The sequence below is a fragment of the Tachyglossus aculeatus genome, chromosome 5 (genome assembly GCF_015852505.1).
Source record: "Tachyglossus aculeatus isolate mTacAcu1 chromosome 5, mTacAcu1.pri, whole genome shotgun sequence".
In the NCBI taxonomy this organism is placed as follows: domain Eukaryota; kingdom Metazoa; phylum Chordata; class Mammalia; order Monotremata; family Tachyglossidae; genus Tachyglossus; species Tachyglossus aculeatus.
This window is the reverse complement of record NC_052070.1, coordinates 77,475,582-77,502,981: the sequence shown is the minus strand read 5'-3', so window position 1 is coordinate 77,502,981 and position 27,400 is coordinate 77,475,582. Positions and strand designations below refer to the sequence as shown.

The window sequence follows — 27,400 nt, the reverse complement described above, 5'->3', positions numbered from 1 at the left end:
ACCAAAATTAGCTTATTTGTGCTTCTAACACACTTTTGGTAGTAGTAGTTGTAGTAGTAATATAATTCACTAAGCACTTTACTCTGTGGAAAGCACTGAGTGGTAAAAGGTTACTAACTTTTTGATTGACAGACGTTCAGTGAAATCAACAGGTTATAGATTCTGGATTCCTTACAGATAACAAGAAACTAACAGGATCACTTGAGGGCTAAACACGGGGGCACTTGCTCCACATCATTATTAGAATGGTTTAAGAGGGAAGGAATGGTACTTAAGCTGTCAAGCAACTTCTCCAACTAATGTCTTTCAAATGCTATTTGAGGACCTACTGTAAACATGACTGCATTGGTAATGAGATGTTTTCATTCTTTCCTCCTCCATTTTTCATTTTGTACAGTTTCTTCCTGTTTACTGTTAATGGACCATTTCAGCATGCCCCCTTGCTACTGGTAGGTGGTGTTCCCAGAGGGCTTGTGAGCTTAGAGATGAACATATGATTGCTCTATCTTTCTAATCAATAAAACTCCCCAATGGCAAATAAGCACGAGGTTTCTATTTTTTCCTAGTCCATATTTTCCATTGATTCTGAAAATGGTACCACTGGTTGCATTTCTGAATTCTGTACATGAGCTAGGATGCCCTGAAATAGGTTATGAAACTACAGCATACGGTGTTGAATCAATACATTTGTTTTTTCAGTTTATTTCTGGTTTGGGTTCAGCAGTTATCAGAATACATTACAGTTAGGCTCTTGGCTGAAGCAGTAGGGTTTTCAAACAGTTGCACTTAATTGTAAAGGAGTTCCAGATTTTCACAGGACACAACCCTGTTGTTTTTACTGGGATCATTGCAATTTCTGGCCCAGTGGCTCAGACTGTAAGCTCTCTGTGGGCAAGGGATGTGTTTGCTTACTGTACTCTCTCAAGTGCTTAGTACAGTACTGTGCACACAGTAAGCACTCACTGAATATGACTGATGGACTGACTGATGAGCTGGGAGCAAAAAGGTCTGGGCTTTAGACCCAGCTCTCACTTCCCTGCTTTATCACTTTGGCAGGTCACCCGACCTCTCTAGGCCTCAGTATCCTCACTTTTAAAACAGGGAAACGTTACATGCTCTTCTTTAGGATGGTTTAGGATGGTGAGACATAATAATAATAGTTATGGAATTTGTTAAGCATTTACTATGTGTCAGGCACTGTTCTAAGCGCTGGGGCAGAAACAAGGTAATCAGGTTGTCCCACGTTGAGCTCACAGTCTTAATCTCCACTTTACAGATGAGGTAATTGAGGTACAGAGAATTTATGCAGATTGTCCAAGGTCTTACAGCAGCAAGTGGAGGAGCTGGGATTAGAACCCACTACCTCTGACTTCCAAGCCTGTGCTCTTTCCACTGAGCCACGCTGCTTCTCAGGGAACCTATAGGGAACAGAGATTGTGTCCAATCTGATAATATATTTATCCTAAAGCTCAGCACAGTATTTGGTGCAGTTGTGTGAAACTGCAAAGGAGGCAATTTGCAGTTGCTCTCCCAGGCTAGAAATGTTTCTAGGGGTTTTCTCTCTCAAGGTTCAGTTCCAGAGTTATTTGGGTGTGGTCACATATCCACCCACATGTGGCAGCCCAGTCTGAATTAAGACTGGCACTGTCAGAAGTGAGCTGTCATCAGAATTTAAGAACAAGATCACTCTTGGAAGGTGACCAGAGGTCGGAGGATAAAATCAGGCAAGGAGAAAGAGGTCATGGTAACCATCCCCAGGCAATAACCTGTTCGAGCAGTTTATAAAGACTAGGAAGGGAGGGGAGGGCTGTGAAGGTGCCATGATTAAAAAAAAAAGACTCTGGCTATCATACATACTTCCTGCCTCATCATTCTCACTATGTAGTATTAAATGCATAAATGCATGGCCCTTGTCCCCAGGGATAATAATAATAATAATGATTGTGCTATTTGTTAAACTCTTACTGTGTGTCAGGCACTGTAGTAAGAGCTGGAGTGGATACCAGCAAATTGGGTTGGACACAGTTCATGTCCCTCATGGGACTCACAATCTCAACCCCCCATTTTACAGATGAAGTAACTGAGGCCCGGAAAAGTTAAGTGGCTTGCCCAAGATCACACAGCATACAAGTGGCTGAGATGTGATTAGAGCCCACAGCCTTCTGACTCCCAGGCCTGTGCTCTATCTTTCTATCTATTTATTTATTTTACTTGTACATATCTATTCTATTTATTTTGTTTTGTTAATATGTTTGGTTTTGTTCTCTATCTCCCCCTTCTAGACTGTGATCCCACTGTTGGGTAGGGACCGTCTCTATATATTGCCAACTTGTACTTCCCAAGCGCTTAGTACAGTGCTCTGCACACAGTAAGCGCTCAATAAATACGATTGATTGATTGATATCCACTATGCCATGATTTCCTCAATTCTGTGGAAACCTAGTGAGGGCACTACATCAATATTTCCTAACTCCGTTCAGATGAGGCATCCCAGTGTGGGCCCTGGGACCGGGTTTTCCCCTGCACTGATGCAGCAAGGTGCTCCTGAGTGAGGGAGCAGGACTGACTTTTCATTCATTGATATATTCAGTCATATTTATTGAGTGCTTACTGTGTGCAGAGTACTGCACTAAGTGCTTGGGAAGTACAAATCAGCAACATATAGAGACGGTTCCTACCCAACAGCAGGCTCACAGTCTAGAAGGGGGAGACAGACAACAAAACAAAATAAGTTGGCTCAGAGAAATGAATAACGGGGGAGGCCTGGACATTTCAGGGCAAAGGGATGCATTGATCTATGCACCTTGTCCTCGTGGGGGGAACCTAATTGGAAATGGTGACTGTGACTTTCAGTGATTTCAGACAGGGTGGTGGTTTTGCAGGAAAATCCCAAGAAACAAGTGGTGTTTATTGAATGTTTACTGTGTGCAGAGCACCATACTAAGTGCTTGGGAGAATACAATACAAGAGTTGGTAGACATGATCCCTGCTCACAAGAAGCTTGGCCTAGTGGAAAGTGCATGGGTTTGGGAGTCAGAAGGACCTGGCTTCTAATCCTGGCTTTGCCACTTGTCTGCTCTGTGACCTTGGGCAAGTCACTTCACATCTCTGTGACTCAGTTACCTCACCTGTAAAATGAGGATTCAGATTATGAGCTCCATAGGTGTCAGGGACTGTGTCCAACCTATTAATCTTGTATCTACCCCAATGCTTAGAACACTGCCTGGCACATAGTAAGTGCTTAACAAATACCATTAAAAAAAAAAAAAAACACTTTACTTCGATTTTGGCTTTGTCTCCCCACCCCTGACCTCTGTACCACCTGAGAATGACTGTTTAAGTTGTCCTTCCGTAGGATTTATCAATCAAAGTTACCCAAGTCGCACTAGTGTGTTACAGGATCGCACTGGGGGAGGCGTAGGGGAAAATCATCAGTGAAGATGAAATTGAGAAGCCACATGGCCTAGTGGAAAAGACTGCAGGCCTGGGAGTCAGAGGACCTGGATTCTTATCCCTGTCCCACCACTTGCCTGCTATGTGACCTTAGGTGAGTTATTTGATTTCTCTATGCCTCAGTTACCTCATCTGTAAAATGGGGATTAAATCCTCCTCCCTCCAATTTACCCTTTGAGCCCCATGTGGTGCAGGGAGTGTGTCCAAACTAATTACCCCAGCACTTAGAACAGTGCTTAGCACATAGTAAGCGCTTAACAAATAGCACAAATGAATTTTTAAAATACAACAAAAGTTAACAATTGAAAAATTTTAACAGCAAAAAATAGATAATAATAATTATGGTATTTTTCAAGCGCTTACTGTGTGCCAAGAACTATTCTAAGCACTGGAGTAAGTAGAAGGTAATCAGGTTGTCCCACGTGGGGCTCACAGTCTCAATCCCCATTTTAAAGATGAAGTGACTGTGGCACAGAGAAGTTAAGTGACTTGCCCAATGTCACACAGCAGACAAATGGCATAACAGGGATTAGAACTCATGACCTCTGACTCCCAAGCCCATTATCTTGCCACTAGGCCATGCCACTCCTCTTAAAATACAATAGAAGACACGGGTAAAAATACACCCATGTCTCCATTAAGCAAGGGAGGGCGGTGTTAGGGCAAAATGTATTTAGGAAAACATATGCTGTAGTACTCTTACTGAATCTGACACCACACACATGCACGCAAACCAGTTTTTCAAACACCACATCACATCTTGTCAATACAGGCTCAGGTTGTCTGAAGAATGTTCTCTGATTTCTTAGCAGTAGTCATTATGATAAAACTTAATATGTATCTATAAAAAAGTCCATTACTATTTGCCTTGTGACAATCTTTGAGTAATTCGAGGCCTTCTCCCACTAAGCCATTTCCCCTACTACCTCTCCCTTCTGCTTTATCCTTGCATTTGGATTTTTACCCTTTATTCATCCCACCCTTAGCTCCACAGCACGTACGTACGTATCCATAATTTAATATGTGTCTCCCCCTCTAGATTGTGAGCTACTTTTGGGGAGGGAATATGTCTATGAACATGTCTGTGTTATATTGTGCTCTCCAAAGAGAGAGGTGGGCGGGGGTGGAGAGAGGCTTCCCTTTGGTCATGGTGGGGAGGGAGGGAGCTCCTGTGGATCCCAGATCCCAGGGGCAAGAAAAACAATTAAAACAACTCCATAGTGCTGTTATGAGTTTCAGCTAAATTAATTGTCTAGCAATATTAAGTAAGCAGCTTGATTGGGTGATGACAAAGCACATTAAAAGTTACAGTCCCAGTCTCTTCTTTGCACTTAAGCTCTGCACTTACAGCTAATATTTCATTTTTCCAATTAAACAAATATTTCTTAGGAAATAGTTGAAGTAAATCTAGTCCAGGAAGTTCAACTATAAATTGTTTGCCTAGTCAGTGTATTTACAAGATGTCCTTATGAGTGAATGTTGATTTTGGTATTATTTAAGTCTCAATCAGTTGTTTTGCCAAAAATGAATTCCCTAAGTAAATATTTCAAACCTTCATAAAACCCAACTGCCACAGTGCGAGCTACACTACTGAAGATAGAGCTGAGGATTTTTTATTCTTTCTTACAACTTGTTCATACCTCCACAAATGCTTGGGAATAACAGCCCCTCTTCACCCCCCACCCCCACTGTTATAACTCTCTGCCTTCCTTTCTCAGCCAGAAGTTCTGTCTTTCTCAATCTCCTACCTGGACATTTTCCACTCCATGGGGTCCAATCTGCTAGGCTGGAGGTCCATCTGGTATCCCTCCTGTGGGCTGCCTGGGCCCGAGCTTCATTCTCCATTGTATCTAGCCAGCACCACCTGTTTACTTTGTAATTTCTTTGTTTGGAATGTGTTCTTGAAGTGGGAATTTGGTCATATGTTGTTCCATTGCTTTTTGGCCTACAGCCACTCGCTAATGCAGCACATATGGGCAACCAGCTCTAATCTGTATGGCATTGATGGCAAAATAGTAGAGTCAAAAAGGTCTCTCTCCTTCATGGGCAGCCCATTATATATCAGTGGCATGATTATTTCATTTAAGTTTATTGTTATAGTGTACTTTTCCATGCACTTAGTACAGTGCTTTGCACCCAGTAAGCACTCAATAAATACGATTAAATGAAGAAATATAACAGATCCATGCTGCTCTTCTGCTGCATTTTGGTAAGTATTAGTGAGGCAGACACATAGGTTACTCTGGGTTCCAGGAGGGTAGGGAACTGGTATGACCTCCATACTCCCATTCCTGAAAGTTGGAACTAGATATGGAGACCTAGGGCTAGAACTGAAATGTGAATTTTAATGGGAGAGAGCAAAAGGAACAGTCATTCACTGGAGGAGCCTTTCTTCAGCAACCTGGAGTGTCCATGGGGCACAGAATATACGTGTAGGGGGCTTTTTGTGTCATGAGGATTGATTGAAGGGCTACAGTCTAGGGAATGATTTGGTTCCACTCACCACCTCTGGGAGTCTGAGGTGTGGAGTTATTGTTTATTTTCTTATAAAATGTAAATGAAACTTTTCACTTTTTCAATTTCTTTACCATTTATCTGATTGGATTCTTCTGGGTAATACTGTGTAATCATTTCTCTCTGAATGTACAGTTAAACTGGAGTACAACCTCATGTAACATTCTAAAGTGTGAGTATTTTTCATTTCAGCTCTGCTCCATCATTTGTAAATTCAGTGCAATTGTTTTGAAAAATCACTCTGTAGCTTGCCATCAATATTTCTTCATTCCTCCCAGTTGAGTTTGGAGAATAGTGACTCTAGAATGAGTGTAAACAGCTTTCATAAAATTGTGTACCTCTGCTACACCCCTCTGCATTGGTTTATGCAACATGGACCGTTGAACATCCTGATTTACATTATGTAATTGCAGATTATCTCATCCCGGAGGTCTGTGTATGTCAAAGTCTTCAGTTTAATTGAAAGCATTGAATTTGGTATTGTACTCAATAGGTCGAATGTCCTCATCAAATCTACAGCAAACTAGGACTAAATATTTTTGACATTTTTTCTATTCAGTGGCAGCTGCCTCTCATCTTTAGGTTTCCGTTTATGCCCATCCTCAGTCTTTGGGTATATGTGAATATTTTGACTGAACTTTCAATTTATTCTGAATTCACTGTAAATATTTCTGTTTATCTCCCCCATTAGACTGTAAGGTCCATATCGGCAGGGGAGTATCTCATGCTTCTGCGGCATTTCCTAAGCATTTAGTACAGTGCTTTGCACTTGGTAGGGGCTTAATAAGTAGCGTTACTACTGCTACAGATGGCAGAGAGTGGAGGTGGTCCATAGTTGAGTGTCTTGAGTGGATTACTAATGTCCTCTGCTGTTTAGCATTGAAGAGCTTTCTTGATGAGCAATCATCAGTACTATCTATTAAACACCTACTGTGTTGAGATAACTACACTAAGCACTTGGGAGTTTACAATAGAATTAATATGAGAAGCTGAATGGGCCTGGGATTAGAAAGTACTTGGTTCTAATCACTATCACTTCTCACTGTTGGCTTCAAAGCTCTCCATCACCTTGCCCCTTCTTACCTCACCACCCTTTTCTCCTTCTCCATCCCAGCCCGCACACTCCTCTCCTCTGGTGCTAGCCTTCTCACTGAGTCTCGTTCTCACCTGTCCCACCATCGACCTTTGGCCCATTTCCTACCTCTGGCCTGGAATGCCCTTCCTCCTCAAATCCACCTAAGAATCACACTTTCCCCCTTCAAAGCCCTACTGAAGACTTATCTCTTCCAGGAGGCCACCCCAGACTAAGTGCCCCTTTTCCTCTGCTCCTCCTCTCCTCCCCATCACCCCGACTCGCTCACTTTGCTCTACCCTCTACCTCTTCCACAGCACTTGTGTATATATATACTTGTGTGTATATATGTACATATTTATAATTCTGTTTATATTAATGATGTGTGAGCTTTTAGATTGTGAACCCATTGTGGGCAGGGATTGTCTCTATTTGTTCCTGAATCGTATTTCCCAAGCACTTAATACAGTACTCTTTACATAGTAAGTGCTCAATAAATACGATTGAATGAACAAAATTGCCCTGGGAGGTAATGAGTACTTAGGGGTTTAGGTAGTGCAGAAGTGCTGGAGAGGTACTAGGGAAAATCTAATCAGGGAGAATTAGAAATGAATTGGGGAAGTTCTCCCGGAGGAAATGGGATTTCAGAAGATGGGGAGATGCTGTGGTCCATCATATTTGAAGGGGAAGGAAGTTCCAGGCAGGGGCAATGGCATGAGGAGGAGGTCAGTGATTGGAGTGACAAAATTGAGCCCAGTGAGGGTAGCTAGAGAGGAACAAAGATTGTGAGCTGGGGTGTAGAGGAAGAAGACAGAAATTACGGGGGCGAGAGCTGACTTGAAGCTAATGGTCAATTCATTTTGTTTGATGCAAAGAAAAATGAATAGTCATTTTAGGTAATTAAGAAATTGGAAAGACATTTGCAGAATGATATTTTGGAACAATGACCCAGGCAACAAAGTGAAAGAAGGACTGAAGAATGGAGAGAATAGAGTCAGGGAGAACTGTGGAAGACTGATGCAATTGTCTAGCTGCATGTAAGATGGGGCTGGACCATCTTACATGCTCATTTGGATGGAGGGGAAGGAATGGATCCTGGAAATATGGTGGAAGAAAAACTGATAGGATTTGGCAACAGACGGTATATGAAGGTTGAACAAGAGGGAGAAGTCAAGGATAGTACCTGGATTCCTGGCTTCAGAGAAGAGGAAGATGGTTGGATTCACTGTATTTCTAAACTGTGAACTCATCGTTGGGTAGGGATTGTCTCTGTGTAGAATTGTACTTTCCAAGCACTTAGTGCAGTGTTCTGCGCACAGTAAGTGCTCAATAAATATGATTGAATTGGGAAAATTAGATTTGGAAGAGAAAATTAGTTCAGTTTTGGACATTGTGAGTTGGAGGTTCCAGCAGGACACAGTGAAGCGATGTCCTGGGATAAAGAGGACATGCAAGACTGTACAGAAAGAGAGATGTTGGAGCTAGGTAGGTAGATTTGGGAGTCATCCCAGAACAGAGCTTGAAGAACACCTACAGATAGGGAGTGGGAGACAGAGAATGAGCCTGCCAAAGATCCTGAGCAGGATTGGCCAGAGAAGAAAGAGGAGAAAAGGGCAACATGTGTCCACAAAAACAAGTTTAGAGGGTGTTTCTGAAGGAAGGGAGTGATCCCCCATGTGTGATGCAGCCCAAAAACTGAAGAGGATTAGGATCGAGATTTAGAATGATTATAATAAAATTAAGGGAAGATGAGATTTAGAATGACCCTGGTGAATATTTTTTTTAATTTGTGAGATGAGTTATTGCTCTATAGTTTGAGAGATCTTCAAGTTTATTTTCTTCATCAACACTATTTTCATTGTCTTTTTCCATGCAGTTGCAGTTTGCTTGTTCAGGAGGTTGATCATTGTGCCAGCATTTTAAATATAGGTGTACCTCCTGCTTTGAGATATTCCAGCCATATGTTATCTCTACAGTTGGCACATTTGATGCCTTCCTGTATTACTTCCAGGGCTGGTTCTGGGTTCACTCTTTGCTGGGTGCAACTGATGCACCTTTTTAAATGTATCAAATTGTAAAAACTGTGTAAATTCATCCATCCTCAATCTTTTTGTCAAGCTCTTTCCATTTTTGTTATACATTTCCACCAAGATATTCCATTTCAGCCTTATATAATTTTCAACTCTCTTCAATTTTATTAATTTCTGCTGTTCCTAAATTCTTCATGGTCTATTAGAAATCATCTTCCTAACATCCCTTCAAAGTGCCCAATGTTCCTTGGCATTTTTTCCTTTGAGTTCCATGAGGGCTCTTTTCCTCATCATTTGAAATTTTTCTTTTCTGACCCTGTGCTTCTTTCTTGACAATATTTTCATTTTTGCCTTGTTTAGAACTGAAGTTATTTGTATAAGGAATATACAAATAATAAGTGCCTATTGGCAGAATATTATTCAAAGGTCAACTTACATAATTCCTCAGCAAATATTCCTTTCTTAAATTGGTCCTTTCAAGTTGGCTTCTGTAGGTTTTTCAGTCATCTTGGATTAGTGACTGTGGTATTCACTAATTAATAATAATAATAATGGCATTTATTAAGCGCTTACTGTGTGCAAAGCACTGTTCTAAGCACTGGGGAGTTTACAAGGTGATCAGGTTGTCCCATGGGGGGCTCACAGTCATAGTCCCCATTTTACAGATGAGGGAACTGAGGCACAGAGAAGTGAAGTAACTTGCCCAAAGTCACACAGCTGACAGTTGGCAGAGCTGGGGTTTGAACCCATGATCTCTGCCTCCAAAGCCCGTTCTCTTTCCACTGAGCCACACTACTTCTCATAATTGCTTACTATGTGCCAAGCACTGTACTAAGCACAGAGGTAGATACAAGATAATCAGCTCTCACATGAGGCTCACAGTCTAAGTAGGAATCCCCATTTTTGCAGGTGAAGAAACTGAGGCATGGATAAGTAAAGTGACTGGACCAAGTTCACACAACAGGCAAGTGGCAGATCCAGGATTAGAACTGGGAGCCCTCTGACTCCCAGTACCTTTCCACTAGGCCATGCTGTTTCCGTGATCATTTGTAATTTCAGTTGTAGCAAGGCTTTTGCCCAAAATACTAGGGAAAAGGGGTAATTTTGTTGAGGCCCCCTGGCTTGCTTTGGAGTGTCACTGTGATTCTCTGCCCCAGATGAAGTTGACACAAATGTATGTATTCTGGACAATCATACAGCAGAACATGAGTTCTGAGAGGCAGAATGTTCCATGGATTTCCTGTGAGCCTAGAAGGGGCCTTCCTACTATCTCCCAGTGGCAAGAAGTTTGGGAGTCAGAGCTCGTGGGTTCTAACCTGGCTCTGCCACTTGTCTGCTGTGTGACCTTGTGCAAGTCATTTCACTTCTCTATGCCTCAGTTACCTCATCTGTCAAATGGGGATTAAGACCAAGCCCCACGTGGGACAACCTGATTAACCTTGTAATAATAATAATAATGATAATAGCATTTGTTAAGCACTTACTATGTGCAAAGTACTGCTCTAAGCGCTGGGGAGGCTACAAGGTGATCAAGTTGTCCCATGTGGGGCTCACAGTCTTAATACCCATTTTACAGATGAGGTAACTGAGACACAGAGAAGTTAAGTGACTTGCCCAAAGCCACACACCTCACAAGGGGCAGAGCCGGGATTTGAACCCATGACCTCTGACTCCGAAGCCCAGGCTCTTTCCACTGAGCCAATCTACCCCAGCACTTAGAACAGTGCTTGGCACATAGCAAGTGCTTAACAAATACTATTATTTCCCTATAGTCCCGTAGTCAACCTAAAAGAGCTTGGAGATATATCACAGCATGCTTCCTCAATCACAAGGGACACCCCAACGTTCTTCCCCAGTAAGATGGGCACCTTCCCAGACTACAGGATGGAGAGAATCACACTCTCCCTTCCCAGCCCCTAGATCTCTAACAAGGGCTAAGCCCCATACGCTTCCCTCCCTAATGGGATCACAGCCTTTCCCCTCCATCTTTCTTTCTGGCTGCTGCCGCTTTCCCTGATCCCAGTGACAGCCTTCATTCCCCTGCTCTTGGCCATCCATTCTCCTTCATACCTTCTTCCCCCTAATATTCCCCTCTTTCAGAAACCTCCCACCTCCACCTCACCTAGCTTCCTCTGGACCTCAAAGGGGCTGGAACCTAAATCCCCATTTTTATGAAGCAATCTGGATTGACTTTATCCAGAGTTTCACGGCTTTGTTGACAGAGAAAATGTTTATGAAAGTACTGTTCAGAGCAAATGCAAAAATGTCCCTTTTTCTTGTTGGTAACACAGTGAGGTAACCATGCATCAGTTGGTTTAAGCCAAGGGTTTTACCTCCTTCAAAATACCCTTGCTCCCACTCTCTGCTGTCTCACTTGGAAACTGTGAAGAGAGGTGGCTTTGAAGGCTGGAAGTCTGAACAGAGTTTATAGGTGATGTAGACTCTACTGAGGTGCTGTATCCTTAATATTTGCTTCCTCCATTGACGTCGACATCCCATCCCTGAATATACCTTAAATCAATCAGTCACTCAGAGGTGTTTGTTGAGCACTGTACTAGAGCTCTTGGGAGAGTGCCTTGAAGTTGATTGAACAACATAAGAGGAAATAGCTGTATTTTAGCTAGGGAGAACATTAGAATGAATTATTGAGGGCAATGGTTCTTTTCTAAAAGGGATCATTAAAAATATGATAATCAGCTCACCTCACATGGTTTATGAATAGGTTTTCCTGAAGTCAAGGTGATAGATTTTGTTTAACTCTTGAAGCAATTTCCAAACGGAACGTATTATTCTCCCAAACTCACCAAGTCACTGAGATTTAACAGAACTCTTTTCTTTCTGAATAGTTCCTTTGATTTATCTAAACTACCAGCTTGCATTTTCCAGAACAATATATATTTCATTTATTACTGCTCAGTTTTTCTTTATAAATCTGTTATTAGTCAGCACTTAAAAAAAATTGGTACCAGGAATTTTTTTTCTGATCCTTCAGTTACCTCCCTTTTCTTGAGACAATGTCCAATCCCCAGAGTCCATCTTAGTTCTACTGAATCTACTTAACTTCTTTTCACTGATTTCTTTCTGGCACAAAATATCATGTCCTATTTTAGCTCTGCTCCCCCAGGCAGACTCTGACATCATGTCCTTTGCTTTCCATGTCACATTCACCCTAATAACCATCACTGTGGGCTGCTTCTGCCTTCCTTGAGTTTACTTTCAATGTTTTCTTTTACCAGTCCAGGTACCTCTTAGTCCTTAGTCAGTTTTACCTTTACCTTATTAAAGGATAATAATAATGGTATTTGGTAAGTGCTTACTTTGTGTCAAGCACTGTTCTAAGAGCTGGGATAGATACAAGCTAATCAAGTTGGGCACAGTCTCTATCCCACCATGGGCTCACAGTCTTAATCTCCATTTTACATATGAGGTAACTAAGTCACGGAAGTGAAGTGACTTGCCCAAGGTCACCCAGCAGACAAGTGGCAGAGCTGATATTAGAACCCAAGTCCTTCTGATTCCCAGGCCCATGCTCTATCCACTAGGCCAAGCTGCTTAGGCATTTTTAAATAAACACACTAGAGGAAGGGGACCCTTTTAACAAGATAATCCTATGTGTCTTTTCAAAAGAAATAATTAGAAACTCTTTAACTGGTTCAAGTCCATGAATATTTATTGAGCACCCATATGGTACAAGATTCTGTGCCAGGATCTATTGGGAAATGCAGTGGGGGAGAAGGGGGCTGAAGGGGGTGGCATATTTACAGAATGTAGAGGAGAGATGGTTCCTGCCATGAAGAAGCCAAGTAAATGCATGCAATATATAAAGTGCCATGTATGGAAAATAGACGATCTAAGGCTCAAAAACAAGGCTGTTGTTGCAAGGATAAAATTCAATAATAGATTTAGAAGTGTTATGAATTGCATTCTTCCTTGCCAGGTCTGTCAAATGTAATAGCAGCATTATCAGGTCTCAACAGGAGGGAGCCCTTGTGTTCTGTGCCCTTGTGTTTCTGGGCAGAATGGGAGGAGCTGCTATTGCTGCTGGGAGATGAGGATGGTGGGAAAAAGGAAAAGAAACAGGAAACACCAGTTTACTCATTAGCTGTTAGTGTACTCTCCGGAGTGCTTAGTACAGTACTCTGTGCACAGTAAGCACTCAATAAATACCATTGATTGGTAGATTATAGCAGTTCTGGGAGCCCCTTCAGGGAAGTGGAATCTGAATGTATAGAGGATGTAGAGGGGAAATGAAGGGTTAGTTGGGAAGGCCTCTTGCAGGAGGTGTGACTTCAGGGGGACTTTAAAGTTGGGGAGAGTCAGATAGAAGTTGGAGGCCCAGAGGAATGATGTGGGCAAGGGTTCAGCAGCAAGAAGAATCATCACATTTCCATTTTGAATCTCAGCCCCTTTTCCTTCCCCCATCCCACTAATGGGCAGCAAAGGCTGATTTAAACATCTATCTTCAGTCAAAGACTGTTCAAAGGTTTGGTCACTGGGAATAATCAGGCACAACAGTGTGGTCTTTGTAGGCAGTAGAAAGCAGTAATTATTTGCTGTGTTTCTTTCTAATAATCTAGAAGTACCACCCAGGCATGGATTGGTAAAGGACAGCCTGTTGATAGCTGATTGTTTTATAGATGTGTCACTACTTGTTCAATGTGGAGAATGATGAGTATCAGATTTGGGGAGGCAGATTGAATGGTCTTCTAGCATGTGGTCCCACTGTACATTGGCATCTCACAAAGACCAAAATTAAAGTTGGTATGGATTGATGGTAAAATAATTGAATATCTCTTGGACCTGGTAATGACTCACCACAAGATGACCTGAATATTAGCTTCATGTCCATTCATCGACAATTGGTGAGTCATCTCTTGGCCAGATATTTTGAGAAAAATTCTGTCATTGGTCCAAAACTTCAATTGTTCCCCTTCCTCTCCCCTCTCTCCTGATCACCCCCCTTATGTCCTCCTTGCTCATTTCCTCCTTCCTTCCTTCTTTCTTCCCTTCCTTCCTCCTTCCCTCCCTTTCTTCCATCCATCCTTCCTTCCTTCCTTCCATTCTCTGTCCCCCTCCCCTCAGTCTTTGCTCAAATGAAAAGCAAACAAAAGATTTTAAATGCAGGAGGAGGAAAGCCGTTGGTTTTTTTTCATCCAAAGTTGGCTTTTGTGATTTTCCGTCCTACACCAATTGGTATTCTCGTCACAGATCTGGTAGCCACAGAGATGTAAGTCGTGCTTTGCTTGAAGTTAAACTGTCAGGTAATTTTTGGAACAGGCAAGTAGGAGGAAGATCTATGTGAATTACCTGGTATTATAAAGTACAGCAACTGGTGGATATCAATCAATCAAGTGGGCGAACAAGACGCCTCCCATTTCTTGGACCTGGAAGGACTGGTCTTGCTAACACAGATCTGTTGTTATTAGTAACCTTTAAAATTCAAAGTTCAGTGCTGTTCTCTAAATTGTTCTGTAATCCTCCCACCCAACCTATGCTGCTGAGGAGGATATCAATTTTAATACTCTTTGATCCAGTAGCCGTATCTATCACCATTAAAATTCAGTTGAACAGAAGAATTGTTTCAGCTCATTAAATGTCTTAAAGATATCTTAGATAGCCACACTGAGGAAACAAATTCTGCATTGGTTATGACAAACAGTTCAGAAACACATCCCCCTTTTCCCCTTTATTTGACAGTGATTCTAATGAGCAAGAAATTATATCGTAGCCCGAGTTGAGGCATTCCTGAGTTAAAAATTTAAACAAGCTAAAGTTTGTATTTATTAAGTTTGAGGATTTCAAGGTAGATGTTAGAGAACACTTTGTCCTGGCAAATTCCTCGAACAGAGAGAGGAGGGAAAACCTCCTTGCCTGGCATCTACTGTGATTGGCTGAGAAATAGACATAGACAAAATTGCAGATTCTGCTGGGATTTTATGAAGAACATTATTTCTTGTTACCACTTCACTTCTTTGCAATACTTTAAACTTCAGCATCACATCTTTATGTATCATGCATTTTGTGCAAATCTACTTTTATTTTTATTAATGAAGTATAAATGTGTCGAGCATTTACTTTTTCTTTATTCTTTAGCAAGCAGATCAAGCCTGTTCCTATGGATGGGCCATATATATGGAAAGATATTCATGCTTGGACTGCTCTTTCAAAAAGGTGCACATTCCTAAAAAAAAATCATTGTGAATTTGTCTATCTTCTTATAGCATCACCTGACTCACATCTCTCCTATCCTCCAAACCTTCCACTGGCTACCTGGGTCCCTTAACTTCTAACAGAAACTTCTCACACTTGGTTATAAGGCTCTCTACCATCTATCTCCACCATCACCTGCCCTTCTCCAATTCGCTTCTAGCTGAACCTTGCTCTTGCTACCTCCATCCCCTTGAACACTCTATCCCCATGGCTTGGTGCTCCCTCCATCCCCACATCAAACAAATCACAGCTCTCCCCATATACAAATCCCACCTTCTTCAGCAAGCTTTTCCCAATTAATTTCTAGTGCCATCAATCAACTGATGGTATTTATCGAGTTATTGCTGGGTGCAGAATACCTTACAAAGCACTTAGGAGAGAAATATTCAGTGAAGCAGCATGGCCTAGTGGATAGAGCACGGACCTGGGAGTCAGAAGGACCTTGGTTCTAATCCAGTCACCACCACTTACTTGTCTGCTGTGTAACCTTGGGCAAGTCACTTAACTTCTCTGTGCCTAATTTCCCGCATCTATAAAATGGGGATTAAAACCTGGTTAGCTTGTTTCTACCCTATTGCTTAGTACAGTGCCTGGCACATAGTAAGCACTTAACAAATACTATAAAAATAAAGAGTAAGTGGATGTGATCTCTGCCCATAGGAGCTTTTAGCCAACCATAAAACTTAAGATTTTATTTACACCTTCTGTAGCATTCATGCAGCACTCATTATTTTGATGATTTTCGTTATAAATATTTTATATTTGCCTCCCCTCTTAGAGGAGTGCAGGGCTCCTTATTCAGTACTTTCCAGGTAGCACCACCCCAAGCAGATGCTAAGTAAATGCTGCTCTTACTATTAATACGTAATTATTAAATGAAACAAAAGTAACTTAAATTAGTGATTATCCTCATCTTCAGCAATAACATTTATTGAATGCCTACTGTGGGCAGAGCACTGTACTAAGCATTTGGGAGAGTACAAAAGAGTTAGAAGCTATGACCCCTGCCCTTGAGGATCTTCCAGCCTAATGTGGGAGACAGATTTCAAAAAATCACAGGAGGAATAATAGAGTATATAAGATGACAGTTGTGAGTACTTAGGGTCTCAGCTGAGATGGAAGGGAGCAGTCTGGAGATTACTTGGGGAAGACCTCCAAGAGGAGTTGTGATCTCAGAAGGGCATTGACAATGGAAAGAACTCTGGTCTGTCGACTGTGAAAGTGGAGGGAAGGCAGTGTGGCTCAGTGGAAAGAGCCCAGGCTTTGGAGTCAGAGGTCATGGGTTCAAATCCCAGCTCCACCAACTGTCAGCTGTGTGATTTAACTTATCTGTGCCTCAGTTACCTAATCTGTAAAATCGGGGTTAAAACTGCAAGCCCCCCATGGGACAACCTGATCACCTTGTAACCTCCCCAGCGCTTAGAACAGTGCTTTGCATGTAGTAAGTGCTTAACAAATACCATCATCATTATTATTATTATTAGAAGTAGCATGGCTCTAGGAGAGATAAAAGCAAGGCAGAATGGTACAAGGCACAAGGTCATTGTGGGGAAGGAATAGATGGTTATTATGGGAAGGGAACATGCTACCAACTCTTGTTGTTATATACTCTCCCAAGCACTTAATACAGTGCTCTGCATACAGTAAATGCTCAATAAATTATTGATTGATTAATGGTTAGCCCGAGAGGAACCCAGATTGGGAGCTGAAGTATAGTGGGAATGGATGGGGGTAGGAAGGAAAAACCTGACTGACTGCTTACTTGTTTAAGGGCAGGGAATGTGTCTATTGTTGTATTGTACTCTCCAAGACTATTAGTACAGTGTTCTGGACACAGTAAGTGCTCAATAAATACAACTGAATGAATGGAATGATCGACTGATTGATGGAGGAACCCAGATCGGGAGCTGAAGTACTGTGGGAATGGATGAGGGTAGGAAGGAGAGAGCTGACTGAGTGCTTTAAAGAAACAGTTTGGAGTTTCTGTTTGATGCAGAGAGGAATCCACAACCAAAAGACAGTGAGCAGATAAGAGCAGTACAACATTTTAGTGAGGGGGGTGGGAGGGTGTTTTCAAGGGATAGGAGCAGTGCTTCAGGATTGGGAGGGAGAGAAAAAAAGGCAAGAAAGGAAAAAAGAAAAATTGAGGGGTGCAAGACAGGTTAAAAACAGAAACACAGAGGTAGGAATACACAATCCACTCACTGCCACACCCCAACCCTTCTCTCTTACCCACACTCACTGTCTATGCAGGGGTCTTCCAAATCCACCACTACAGCCCAGGGTTCTCATCTAACCTACAATCCTTCATTTCCTTTTTCTTCCAGGAAATCTACTCTTGGTGGTCTCACTGCCACCTCAAAATGTCTACTTATGATTCAGTGATTTATTAAATGCTTACTGTGTGTGAAGCACAAATCAGCAGTTAATCCATCTATTAATCAATGTTAGTTATTGAGCACTTTGTGTGCAAAGCACCTGTACTAAATGCCTAGGAGAATATAGTACAATAGAGTTGGCAGACACACTCTGTACCCACAAGGAGCCTACAGTTTAGAGGAGGAGATAGCCATTAATATAAGTAAATAAGACTTTAAAATGAACTGCAGATCAATAAGTCGTATTTATTGAATATTTATTGTGTGCAGAGTACTGCACTAAGCTGTTGGGGAGGATAATATAACAGAGTTAGTAGACACATTCCCTGCCCACAGTGAGATAGGGGAAATGGTAGAGTGTAAGGATATGTACATAAGGGCTAAGAAAGGAGTGAGTATCACAAGCTTATGCGGTACAGATCTGAGTGTTTAGGAGATGTGAAAGGGAGGGCGGGCAGTGGAAATGAAGGGTTAGTCAGGAAGCCCTCCCTCATCTCCCTGTCTCCCCACATCTGTGCTCTGGGGACTTGGATCTGCACAAAGAAAGAATCGTCAATCCCCTCATCACCACCACCCCTTTGCACACCAGGACCCCTATGCTTGCCAAAGAAACAGAACAGAGTCACCAAGGAGATGTGTTAACCATGAATAACTAACGACTAGATAGGCTTGCCCATTCACTCTGGGGACAGCAGCTATAATGACTTGCTAAATTAGCAGCCTTGGGCTTGTCAACACTTGCCCATTCATTCTGCAGAGCCCCCCAGCCTGGAGTTGCTGAGTCCCCACCTACTAGAGGAACCCGCCTTAGCCTCTGGGCTCTACAGATCAGCTACTGCAGCTCCAGACTTTCTCTTACACCCTAACTCCTTCAGGTCCCACCCATTGATGCCCCCAAACTTGCCACCATGCCCAGTACCCCTCCTCAGCTCCTTCCCCACTCAGCTCATTCCTATCCAACTCCTCCCCCCCAGTTTTTTAATGTGTTAAGCACTGCCTATGTGCCAAGCACTATACTAAGCGCTGGGGTAGATGCAAGCTAATCAGTTGGGCATGGTCCAATTCCCACCTGGGGCTCACAGTATTAATGACCATTTTAAAGATGAGGTAACTGAATTACAGAGAAGTGAAGTGACTTGCCCAAGGTGATTTTCCCAGCAGACAAAGGTCAGAGTTGGGATGAGAACTCAGGTCTTTCTGACTCCCAGGCCTATGCTCTATCCATTAGGCTATGCTGCTTCTCTCATCCCCTTTCATCGCCACCTTTTCTCCTGCTACATCCTTTTCATCCTGTCCCAGCACTGCCCCCTCATCCTCATCCCTTTGGCCCCCACAAGCTCACTAATATTCAACTCCCTCTTACCCTCTTACCCCTCACCATGTCCCCTATCCTGCACACCACTGCCCAATGCCAGCCTCAGCAAGTGCAGCCTGTGGAACCTCTGCTCCAACATGGGGAAGCTTCCTTTCATTCTTGACCTGGGAATAAGAAGGAACTGGGTTCTAATTCCAGCTCCTCTACTTGTCTGTTGTGTGACCTTGGGCAAGTCCCTTCACCTCTCTATGCCTCAATTACCTCCTATGTGAAAAAGCGATTAATACTGTGAGCTCCATTTGGGGCTTGGACTGTGTCCAACCTGAGTGCCTTGAATCTACCCCAGCACTTAGTTCAGTTCCTGGCACATAACAAGCACTTAACCAATACCATAAAATATCACCTTGATCTCCTCCAATCTGACTTCCTCCCACTTCACTCCAAGGAAATAGTCCTCTCTAAGTAAACCAGTGACCTTCTTCTCACCAAGTCTGATGTCCTGTATTCTATCCTAATCCTACTAGACCTCTCAGCTGCCTTCAACACTGTAAACCAACCCTTTATCCCTGAAAATTTATCTAAGCTTGGCTTCACTAACACTGTCTCCTCTTGGTTCTCCTTTCTCTCCAAAGGCTCCTTCTCAGTCTCTTTTGCAGACTCCTCCTTGTCTCCAAATCTCACAGCTCAGTTCTGGGTTCCCTTTTATTCTCCATCTACACCCACTCTCTCAGAGAATTCATTCACTCTCATGGCTTCAGCTGCCATCTCTATGTCACGAATTCCCAAATCTACCCAGCCCTGTCTGCTCTACTTCTCTGCAGTCTCACGTTTGCTCCTGCCTTCAGGACATCTTTACCTGGATGTCCTGCTGTTACCTCAAACTTAACATATCCAAAACAGAACTCTTTATCTTCCCACCCAAACCCTGCCCTCCCCACCTTTCCCATCACTGTAGACATACCACTATCACACAAGCCTGAAACTTTGATGTTATCCTTAACTCATCTCTCTCATTCAACCCACATCTTCAATCCATCATAGAATCCTGTCAGTTCTATTTTCACAACATTGCTAAAATCTGCCCTCTACTCTCCATCCAAATTGCTACCACATTGATCCAAGCACTTATATCCCACCTTGATGACTGCTGACCTTCCTGCCTCCTGTCTCTCCCCACTCTGGTCCATACTTCACTCTGCTGCATGGATCATTTTTCTAAGAAAATGTTCAGTCCACATCTCATTCCTCAAGAATCTCCAATGGTTGCCCACCCTCCTTTTCATCATACAGAAACTCCTCACCATTGTCTTTTAAGCACTCAATCAACTCACCTCCTTGTATCTTCCCTGTGTGTTATACTACAGTCCAGCCCACACATGTCACTCCTCTAGCACCAGTTTATTCACTGAGCCCTGATCTTGTCTATCTCACTGCCAACCCCTTTCCCACATCCTCCCCCTTGCCTGGAACTCCTTCTTCCATGTACACCAGACTACCACTCTCCCTACCTTCAAAGTCTTATTAAGGTCACATCTCGTCCAAGAGGCTTTCCTCAATGGAGCTGTCATTTTCTTGGATCCCTCTCCCTTCAGTGTCATCTTTGCACTTGAGTCTGTGTCCTTTGGACATTTGATATGTCGCAAGCCCCCGGTTCGTACCAACCAGGACCTTCCTGGACCGGGGAAGCCTCGGTGACGCGTAGTAAAGTCAAACCACACCTCTGATCACAAAGGATACTGTGGAAAATTTTTTACTTAGTTTTACCAACGTGCAAGAGAGCTACACATACACACACTCACTCAATCCACTCCACCAAGAATCCAGTTACCAGTCTTCTGGTCAAGGGAGCACATTCTGCCATTGCTGCTGCTTTCTGTTTCCAAGAGTTGCTGCCTTCTGCTGCTTTACTGCTGCTCTCAGCGTGCTTCCTTCTTGCATATCCTCTGCATGCATCTGCTCCAGGTGCTTCCCTTTGTGCCTCCTGTGTGCTTTTGTGCTGCTCGTGCCTCCTTGAGATGTAAAACAACCACCTTTTATCTGGCCTAGGCATCACAGCTGTGTCTCTACATGGCAGTCATTGATTGATCCAGGCCCATTACTTGGTAGAATAGGGAGAGAAAGCCACATTTCCCTCCATGCTCTGCCCCCATAAGCCAGCAATCCCCTACCCATCAGTGCCTTCACAAGTTTCTTCCTTCTGTTGTTCACGGGATCATGAGCAGTCACTTATAAGGCAGCCCATTGTGGGCTCACCGCATGATATTCACCCCAGTCTCAGCCCCAAAGCAGTTATGTACATATCTATAAATTATATATTATAAATTATATATTATAAATTATTCATATTAACGTCTGTCTCCCTTACTGTGCACACAGTAAGCACTCAATAAACACCATCGATAATTGGAGATGTAGGAGAGCTTTGAATGTGGGGAAAGTCAGATAGGAAGAGGGAGAGATTTTCAGGCCAGAGGGAGGATGTGGGCAAGGGGTTGGTAGCGAGACAGATGAGATTGAGTAACAGAGAATAAGTTGTCATTAGAGGAGCATAGTGTGTAGGTTGGATTGTAGTAGGAATCCAGCGAGGTGAGGTCACAAAGGGAGAACTGAATGAGTGCCTTGAAGTTGATATAGGGTTAGGGTTCCTCTTCAATGTGGCAGTGGATGTAGAATCTTTGGAGGTTTTGGGGGAGTGTGGAGATGTGGACTAAGCAGTCGAATGAAGTAAGGAATTGAGTTGGGACACATAGGAGGCATAAAGTTCAGCCAGGAGGTCAAAATAGGGTAAGATAAGTGCTTGGATCAGCATGGGAGCAGTTTAGGTGGAGAGGAAGGGGTGGATTCTTGAGGTTCTGTAAAGGTAGAACCTACAGGATTTGGTGACAGAGACTGAATATGCAGGTTGAATGAGAGCATTGAGTTGAGGATAATGCCATGGTTACACGAATGCCATAGTTACATGCTTATGTGACAGAGAGATTGGTGTCATTTATAATCATGGGAAAGACAGGGAGGACAGGGTTTGAGTGGGAAGAAGAGGACACGTTAAATTTGAGGTGTTGGTTGGACATCCAAGTAGAGATGTCCTGAAGGGAGGACACCAGCCACAAGGCTACAAGATACTAGGCTCCTTTCATTCATTCAGTCCTATTTATTGAGCGCTTATTGTGTGCAAAGCACTGTACTAAGCTCTTGGGAGAGTACAATATAACAATAGACACATTCCCGGCCACCTTCAGACAGCAAACCTTTGCTTTGCTATAGAAAGCCTTCTCCTTTCCAAAGATCCCCATTCTGTGAGTGCACCAAGCTTATTTAACATCTAAATACGCTCAGAGTAATGCTAACGAGATCATATTGGAAGTCTCAGAAAAGCATGCTGAGCTCACATAGCATGAAATGGTATTAGACAACATTACAGGCTAGCTTGGTTTGAAGAAAATAAGCATAATGAGCATATGAGGTAAAATAAAATAAATGACATTTCAGTATATAGTGTTATTGTATATTTTTAGGTTTCTGTTTATTCATGCCCAGTATGACTTGCATTCCCTGACTGCATACTGCTGTTCACTGGTATGACATTCACCAGAAACAGCCCCAACCGGCTATTGGAGTTTTCTGCATTTTAGGTACTGTCAAAGGAGCTTTGTAATGTCACCCCCTTATTAACTATTGTTTCTATTTTTGTCCAATAGAAAACAAACTCTTGAGATTTCCTTCCCAAATACAGTTAACTCTCCTATAATTAGAGGGTTGCATTCGTGCAAAACCTCCCATTAAGGGAAACACATGCTCTACTACTCACATGTCCCCATACCATGCACAGGTGCACAAGCTGTTCCTTCCTTGATGTGGTGAGCCCCAACATGCCCACATTGTCAGAAGAATTTTCCCTAATTGCCTTGTAGTTTTCTAGCCAAACTGTGATCTGAAAACACATGATAGCAGGCAGATCAGCACAATCAGTCGACCATAACGTGGGTTAGATCACTCTTAAATAAAGCTACACGTACAGTGGCTCTCCAGGAAGGTGATTGTTCCTGTCATAGCACCCCCTGGCCTCATCTTGACCCTGCCAAAGTAAAGCAGAGGGCCAATCTGTGACTTTGTTCCACCTGTTTGTCTCAGGGGCACCTCAGCTAAACCCTCAAATAAGAAATCATCATCAGTGGTATTTATTGAGCATTTACTGTGAATAGGCACTGAACTAAGCACTTGGGGTATACAATGCAACAGAGTTGGTAGACACATTCCCTGCTCACAATGAACTTAGAGTCTAGAGATGAGCTTACAGTTTAGAGACAGATTTACAGTGTAGAGACGAGTTTACAGTCCAGAGAAATAGCATAATGGGGTCAGATCGGTCTGGCCTACTACCTCTCACAGTGTTAGGATGCTTAAAAGGGTGACGGGTGCCCTCCTTGACATCCATCTTATTGGTCTGGACTGTACCATCGACACCCTTAACCCTAGACTACCCTCTGGTAGTCAGTAGATACTTATCTTCTGTGGAAGTTTTCTAGACTTCTTGAACCAATCATTCAGTTGATCAATCAGTGTTATTTATTGAACACTTAATAATAATAATGGTATTTATTAAGCACTCACTATGTGTAAAGCACTGTTCTAAGCGCTGGGGAGGTTACAGAGTGATCAGGTTGTCCCAAGGGGCTCACAGTCTTAATCCCCATTTTCCAGATGAGGTAACTGAGGCCCAGAGAAGTGAAGTGACTTGCCCAAAGTCACACAGCTGACAAGTGGCGGAGCCGGGATTTGAATCCCTGACCTCCGACTCCAAAGCCCGCACTCCTTCCACTGAGCCACGCTGCTTCTCCTAAGTGTGGAACTTGTTATGTGGCACTTGGGAGAGTACAATACAATAGAGCTGGTAGATGTGATCCTGGCCCACAAGAAGCTTACAGACTAGAGGAGTAAGACATTAAAATTAATTTCAGATAGGAGAAATGGAAGACTATAGGAATATGTACATAAATGCTATGGGGTTGGGGGTGGAGTATTAAAGTGCTTAGGGATACACATCCAAGAGCATTGGTGATGTAAAGGGGAGGGTGAATAGAACAGGGGAATGAGGGGAAGTCAGGAGAGGAAAATTGAAGGAGGTATAATTATAGTAGGGCTTTGAAGATGGGGACAGTGAACATTTTCAGCCCACTCAACTTCATGTGGCAACAAACACTAGAGGGAGCATACACACGGTTTCACACACTGAAACTCACAGAGAGAAGCAGTGTGACAATGGATAGAGCACAGGCCTGGGAGTCAGAAGGACCTGGGTTCTAAATTCGGCTCCTCCATTTGTCTGTTGTGTGACCTTGGGCAAGTCACTTATCCGTGTCACGGTTTCCTCATTTGTAAAATGGGTATTAAGACTCCGAGCACTTTGTGGGACAAGGATTATGTCCAACCTAATAATTTTGTTTCTACTACAGTGCTTAGTATTGTGCCTGGCACATAGTAAGCACTTAACAAATACCATTAAAAAAGACACACATTCTCACTCAGGCAAATAGACAAATGAAACTCAGCTACCTCATCTGTGAAATGGGAATTAAGACTGTGAGCCTCATGTGGGACATGGACTGCGTCCAACATTGTATTTATCCCAGTGCTTAGTACAGTGCCTGGCACATAGTAAGCATGTAACAAATACCAAAGAAATAAAACAAACGAAAAAAAACTAGGCACCCTCAAAACAAAACAACCTGAAAAGTTTAAAAAAGTGTAATATTTTTGGAGATTAATAAAGGTTTTTTTAAAAAAATTACTCTCATGCTTCAATTTAAAAAACAAATATTAAAGATTAGATGTCCTACCCAAAAATACTCTGAGGCACTCTCAGCCTAGAGCAGGCTGCAGCCATATTTGTGACAGAATGTGCTCAGGGAGCAGCAATGGGTCAAAGCACAACTTGGTGGAAAGAGCTCAAGGGTAGGAGCCAGACCTGGGTTCTAGTCCTGGCTGTTCCACTCACCTGCTGTGTGATCTTGGAAAAGTCATTTAACTTCTCTGTGCTTCAGTTCTACATCTATGTAATACTTACTCTCCCTCTATCTACTCTCCCTCCTTATTAGACTGTGAGCCCTGAGCCCTGCTTGTGACAGGAACTCGGTCAGATTGATTATCTTGTTTACCTGTTGCTTAGCCCATAGTAAGTGCTTTAATAAATACCCTCATTATCATCCCTGGAAAGCTGGTATATAACATCATTCTCTCACGTGGGAACACATTGCTTCCCTTTGCATGTTTTTTTGGGGGGGAGAGTTTCAATAGCTCAACTCAAAATAGATAAAAATGTCATTGGACAAAAGGCAGAAACGAAGTAGAGAAAAGTAATCAAGGTAATTGGGAGCTTGGACTAAAAATGAGAGACAAAATAAGGAATGACCAAATCAATGCTCCTTCTACGGTATGTACTGAATCTTTATTATAATTTAAGAAAGGCAACACTAAAGAGAACTCATTTTAATTATATATATAACACTAGCATATGCTATTATCAGCCCATTAATATTATTAAGGAAACTACCTTTATTGCCTTTTTGAAAAAGGAGTGGCAGTTTAATCAGGCTGACTAACACTGTGGTTTATCACTGTAATAATGAACTTTATCCTTTTAAAATTTGGAATACAATTGTTAAAAGGCAGGGAGAGGGAAGAACTTTTCAAATGTAATATTAATTTATTGGACTATTTAAGAAAACCATTGTAGAGCTACTGAACAAACCTGAAAAGTAATAAAAAAGTGTAAAATTTCTGGAGATGAATAAAGTTTTTTTAACTTTCATGCATCAATTTAAAAAGCAAATTTTAAATATAAAATGCCCTACCCAAAAATAAAAACAGGCAATTCAGTGTGAATTCTAAGTTAATAATATGTTCTGAGATCTAGAAAGAATGTAAAATAATCTTTTCTCATGTTACAAGAAAGAAGACTGTTGTCCTGAAGTCATAAAGCAGACAGGGAAGTAAGGGTGGGAGCAGTATCCCATATGGGCCCAATTCCTTAGTTTGCTCTTCCCATCCACAACTTCAAATTGGAGGGAAAATCCAGATGAACAGATGAAAGACCAAATTTTCCTCTTGGTGGACTTGAATCAGTCAATCGTATTTACTGAGCACTTATTGTGTGCAGAGCACTGCACTAAGCACTTGGGAGAGTACAATACAACAGAGGTGGTAGACACATTCCCTTCCCACAAAGATCTGGATGGAGACCATGTTTGCCTGCTTCGTTCTGCAGTTGGCAGGTACACAAGAAATAATGATAATGTTGGTCATTATTGTATATGGGACTCACATCCTTGGGGTGGAATAGTTATCCTATCCCCATTTTACAGATGAGAAAACTGAGGCACCGAAGCCTAGTGGATAGAGCATGGGCCTGGGAATCAGAAGGACCTAGGTTCTAATACTGGCTCTTCCACTTGTATGTTGTGTGACCTTGGGCAAGTTCCTTAATTTCTCTGTGCCTCAGTTATCTCATCTGTAAAATGGTGATGAGGACTATGAGCTCCATGTGGGACATGGACTGCCTGCCTGATTAACTTGTATCAACTCCAGCATTTAATACAGTGCCTGGCACATAGTAGACACTTAGCAAATAGCATAAAAATTAAACTAATATTACTACTACTACCATTCCTACTACAACTAATAATAATAGAAGAAACACTTGTCCTAGTTAACACAGAAGGCAGGTGGTGGGGCTGGGACTATAACCTGGGTCTCTTGTCTGTGCTGCTTTAGGATACTATTGTAGAAAGGACCATAGAGTCCTTGGTTTTTTATCTTCTTGATTTTCTCTTCTGGATTGTACAGAAGTTTATTTTCACCCTCAGAGTAAATAACCTGGTATCAGCCAGGTATATTTTGAGGTTGTCACTCCAGGGATCATTTGTAGTTGAGGCCTGCATTCTCCAAACTTTCCATTCAGTAGTTATACCATATTCAAGGTGCAATGTGGAAATCCAAACATTGGAAGCTGAAATGACAGTCATTTTACAAGGAATAGGTAACTAATGTGCTTGAGTATTCTTTTTTCAATTTTTCAAGTGTTCTTGTTGCTAAAAGCCTCTGGGCTTAGCTATTGCAATAAGTCTAATAGTCAAGGGATATTTTATTATTATTGGGATTATTTAGGGGTTTCAGGTCTGTTCCTTGTTGCTCTACTCTCTGCCAGAAACCAAAGGGATAATTATAATAACCCTAGTAACACTAAACAAATAACTGTTCTGTGAAGTGTCGCTCTTTTAGCTAGTAGATCTTTTTCTGTCTCTTGTGTCTTCGGGCCTTTGTCTATTTAATGGTCTTTACTTTCCTCCATTGCATCTTCAGCCTGGGGTTTGGAAACAAAAGTAAACTTCTAAGGATCCTCAAGAGACCAGAAAATAAATTTATAAAGTCA

At 42.3% G+C, this 27,400-nt stretch overlaps 1 protein-coding gene across 2 annotated transcripts in view; it reads left to right on the top strand.

Annotated features, from left to right (window-relative positions):
• The window catches only part of PSD3 (pleckstrin and Sec7 domain containing 3), a 417,136-nt gene that overhangs the window by 345,840 nt on the left and 43,896 nt on the right, over positions 1–27,400 (top strand). Inside the window, exon 13 of one of the 2 annotated variants that reach the window (XM_038746336.1) lies at positions 15,163–15,240. The exons of the other annotated variant lie outside the window; for it this stretch is intronic. Within the exon in view, the coding sequence (XP_038602264.1) occupies positions 15,163–15,240 (78 nt within the window). The remainder of the gene's footprint in view (positions 1–15,162; positions 15,241–27,400) is intronic. 2 annotated transcript variants of the gene reach the window in all.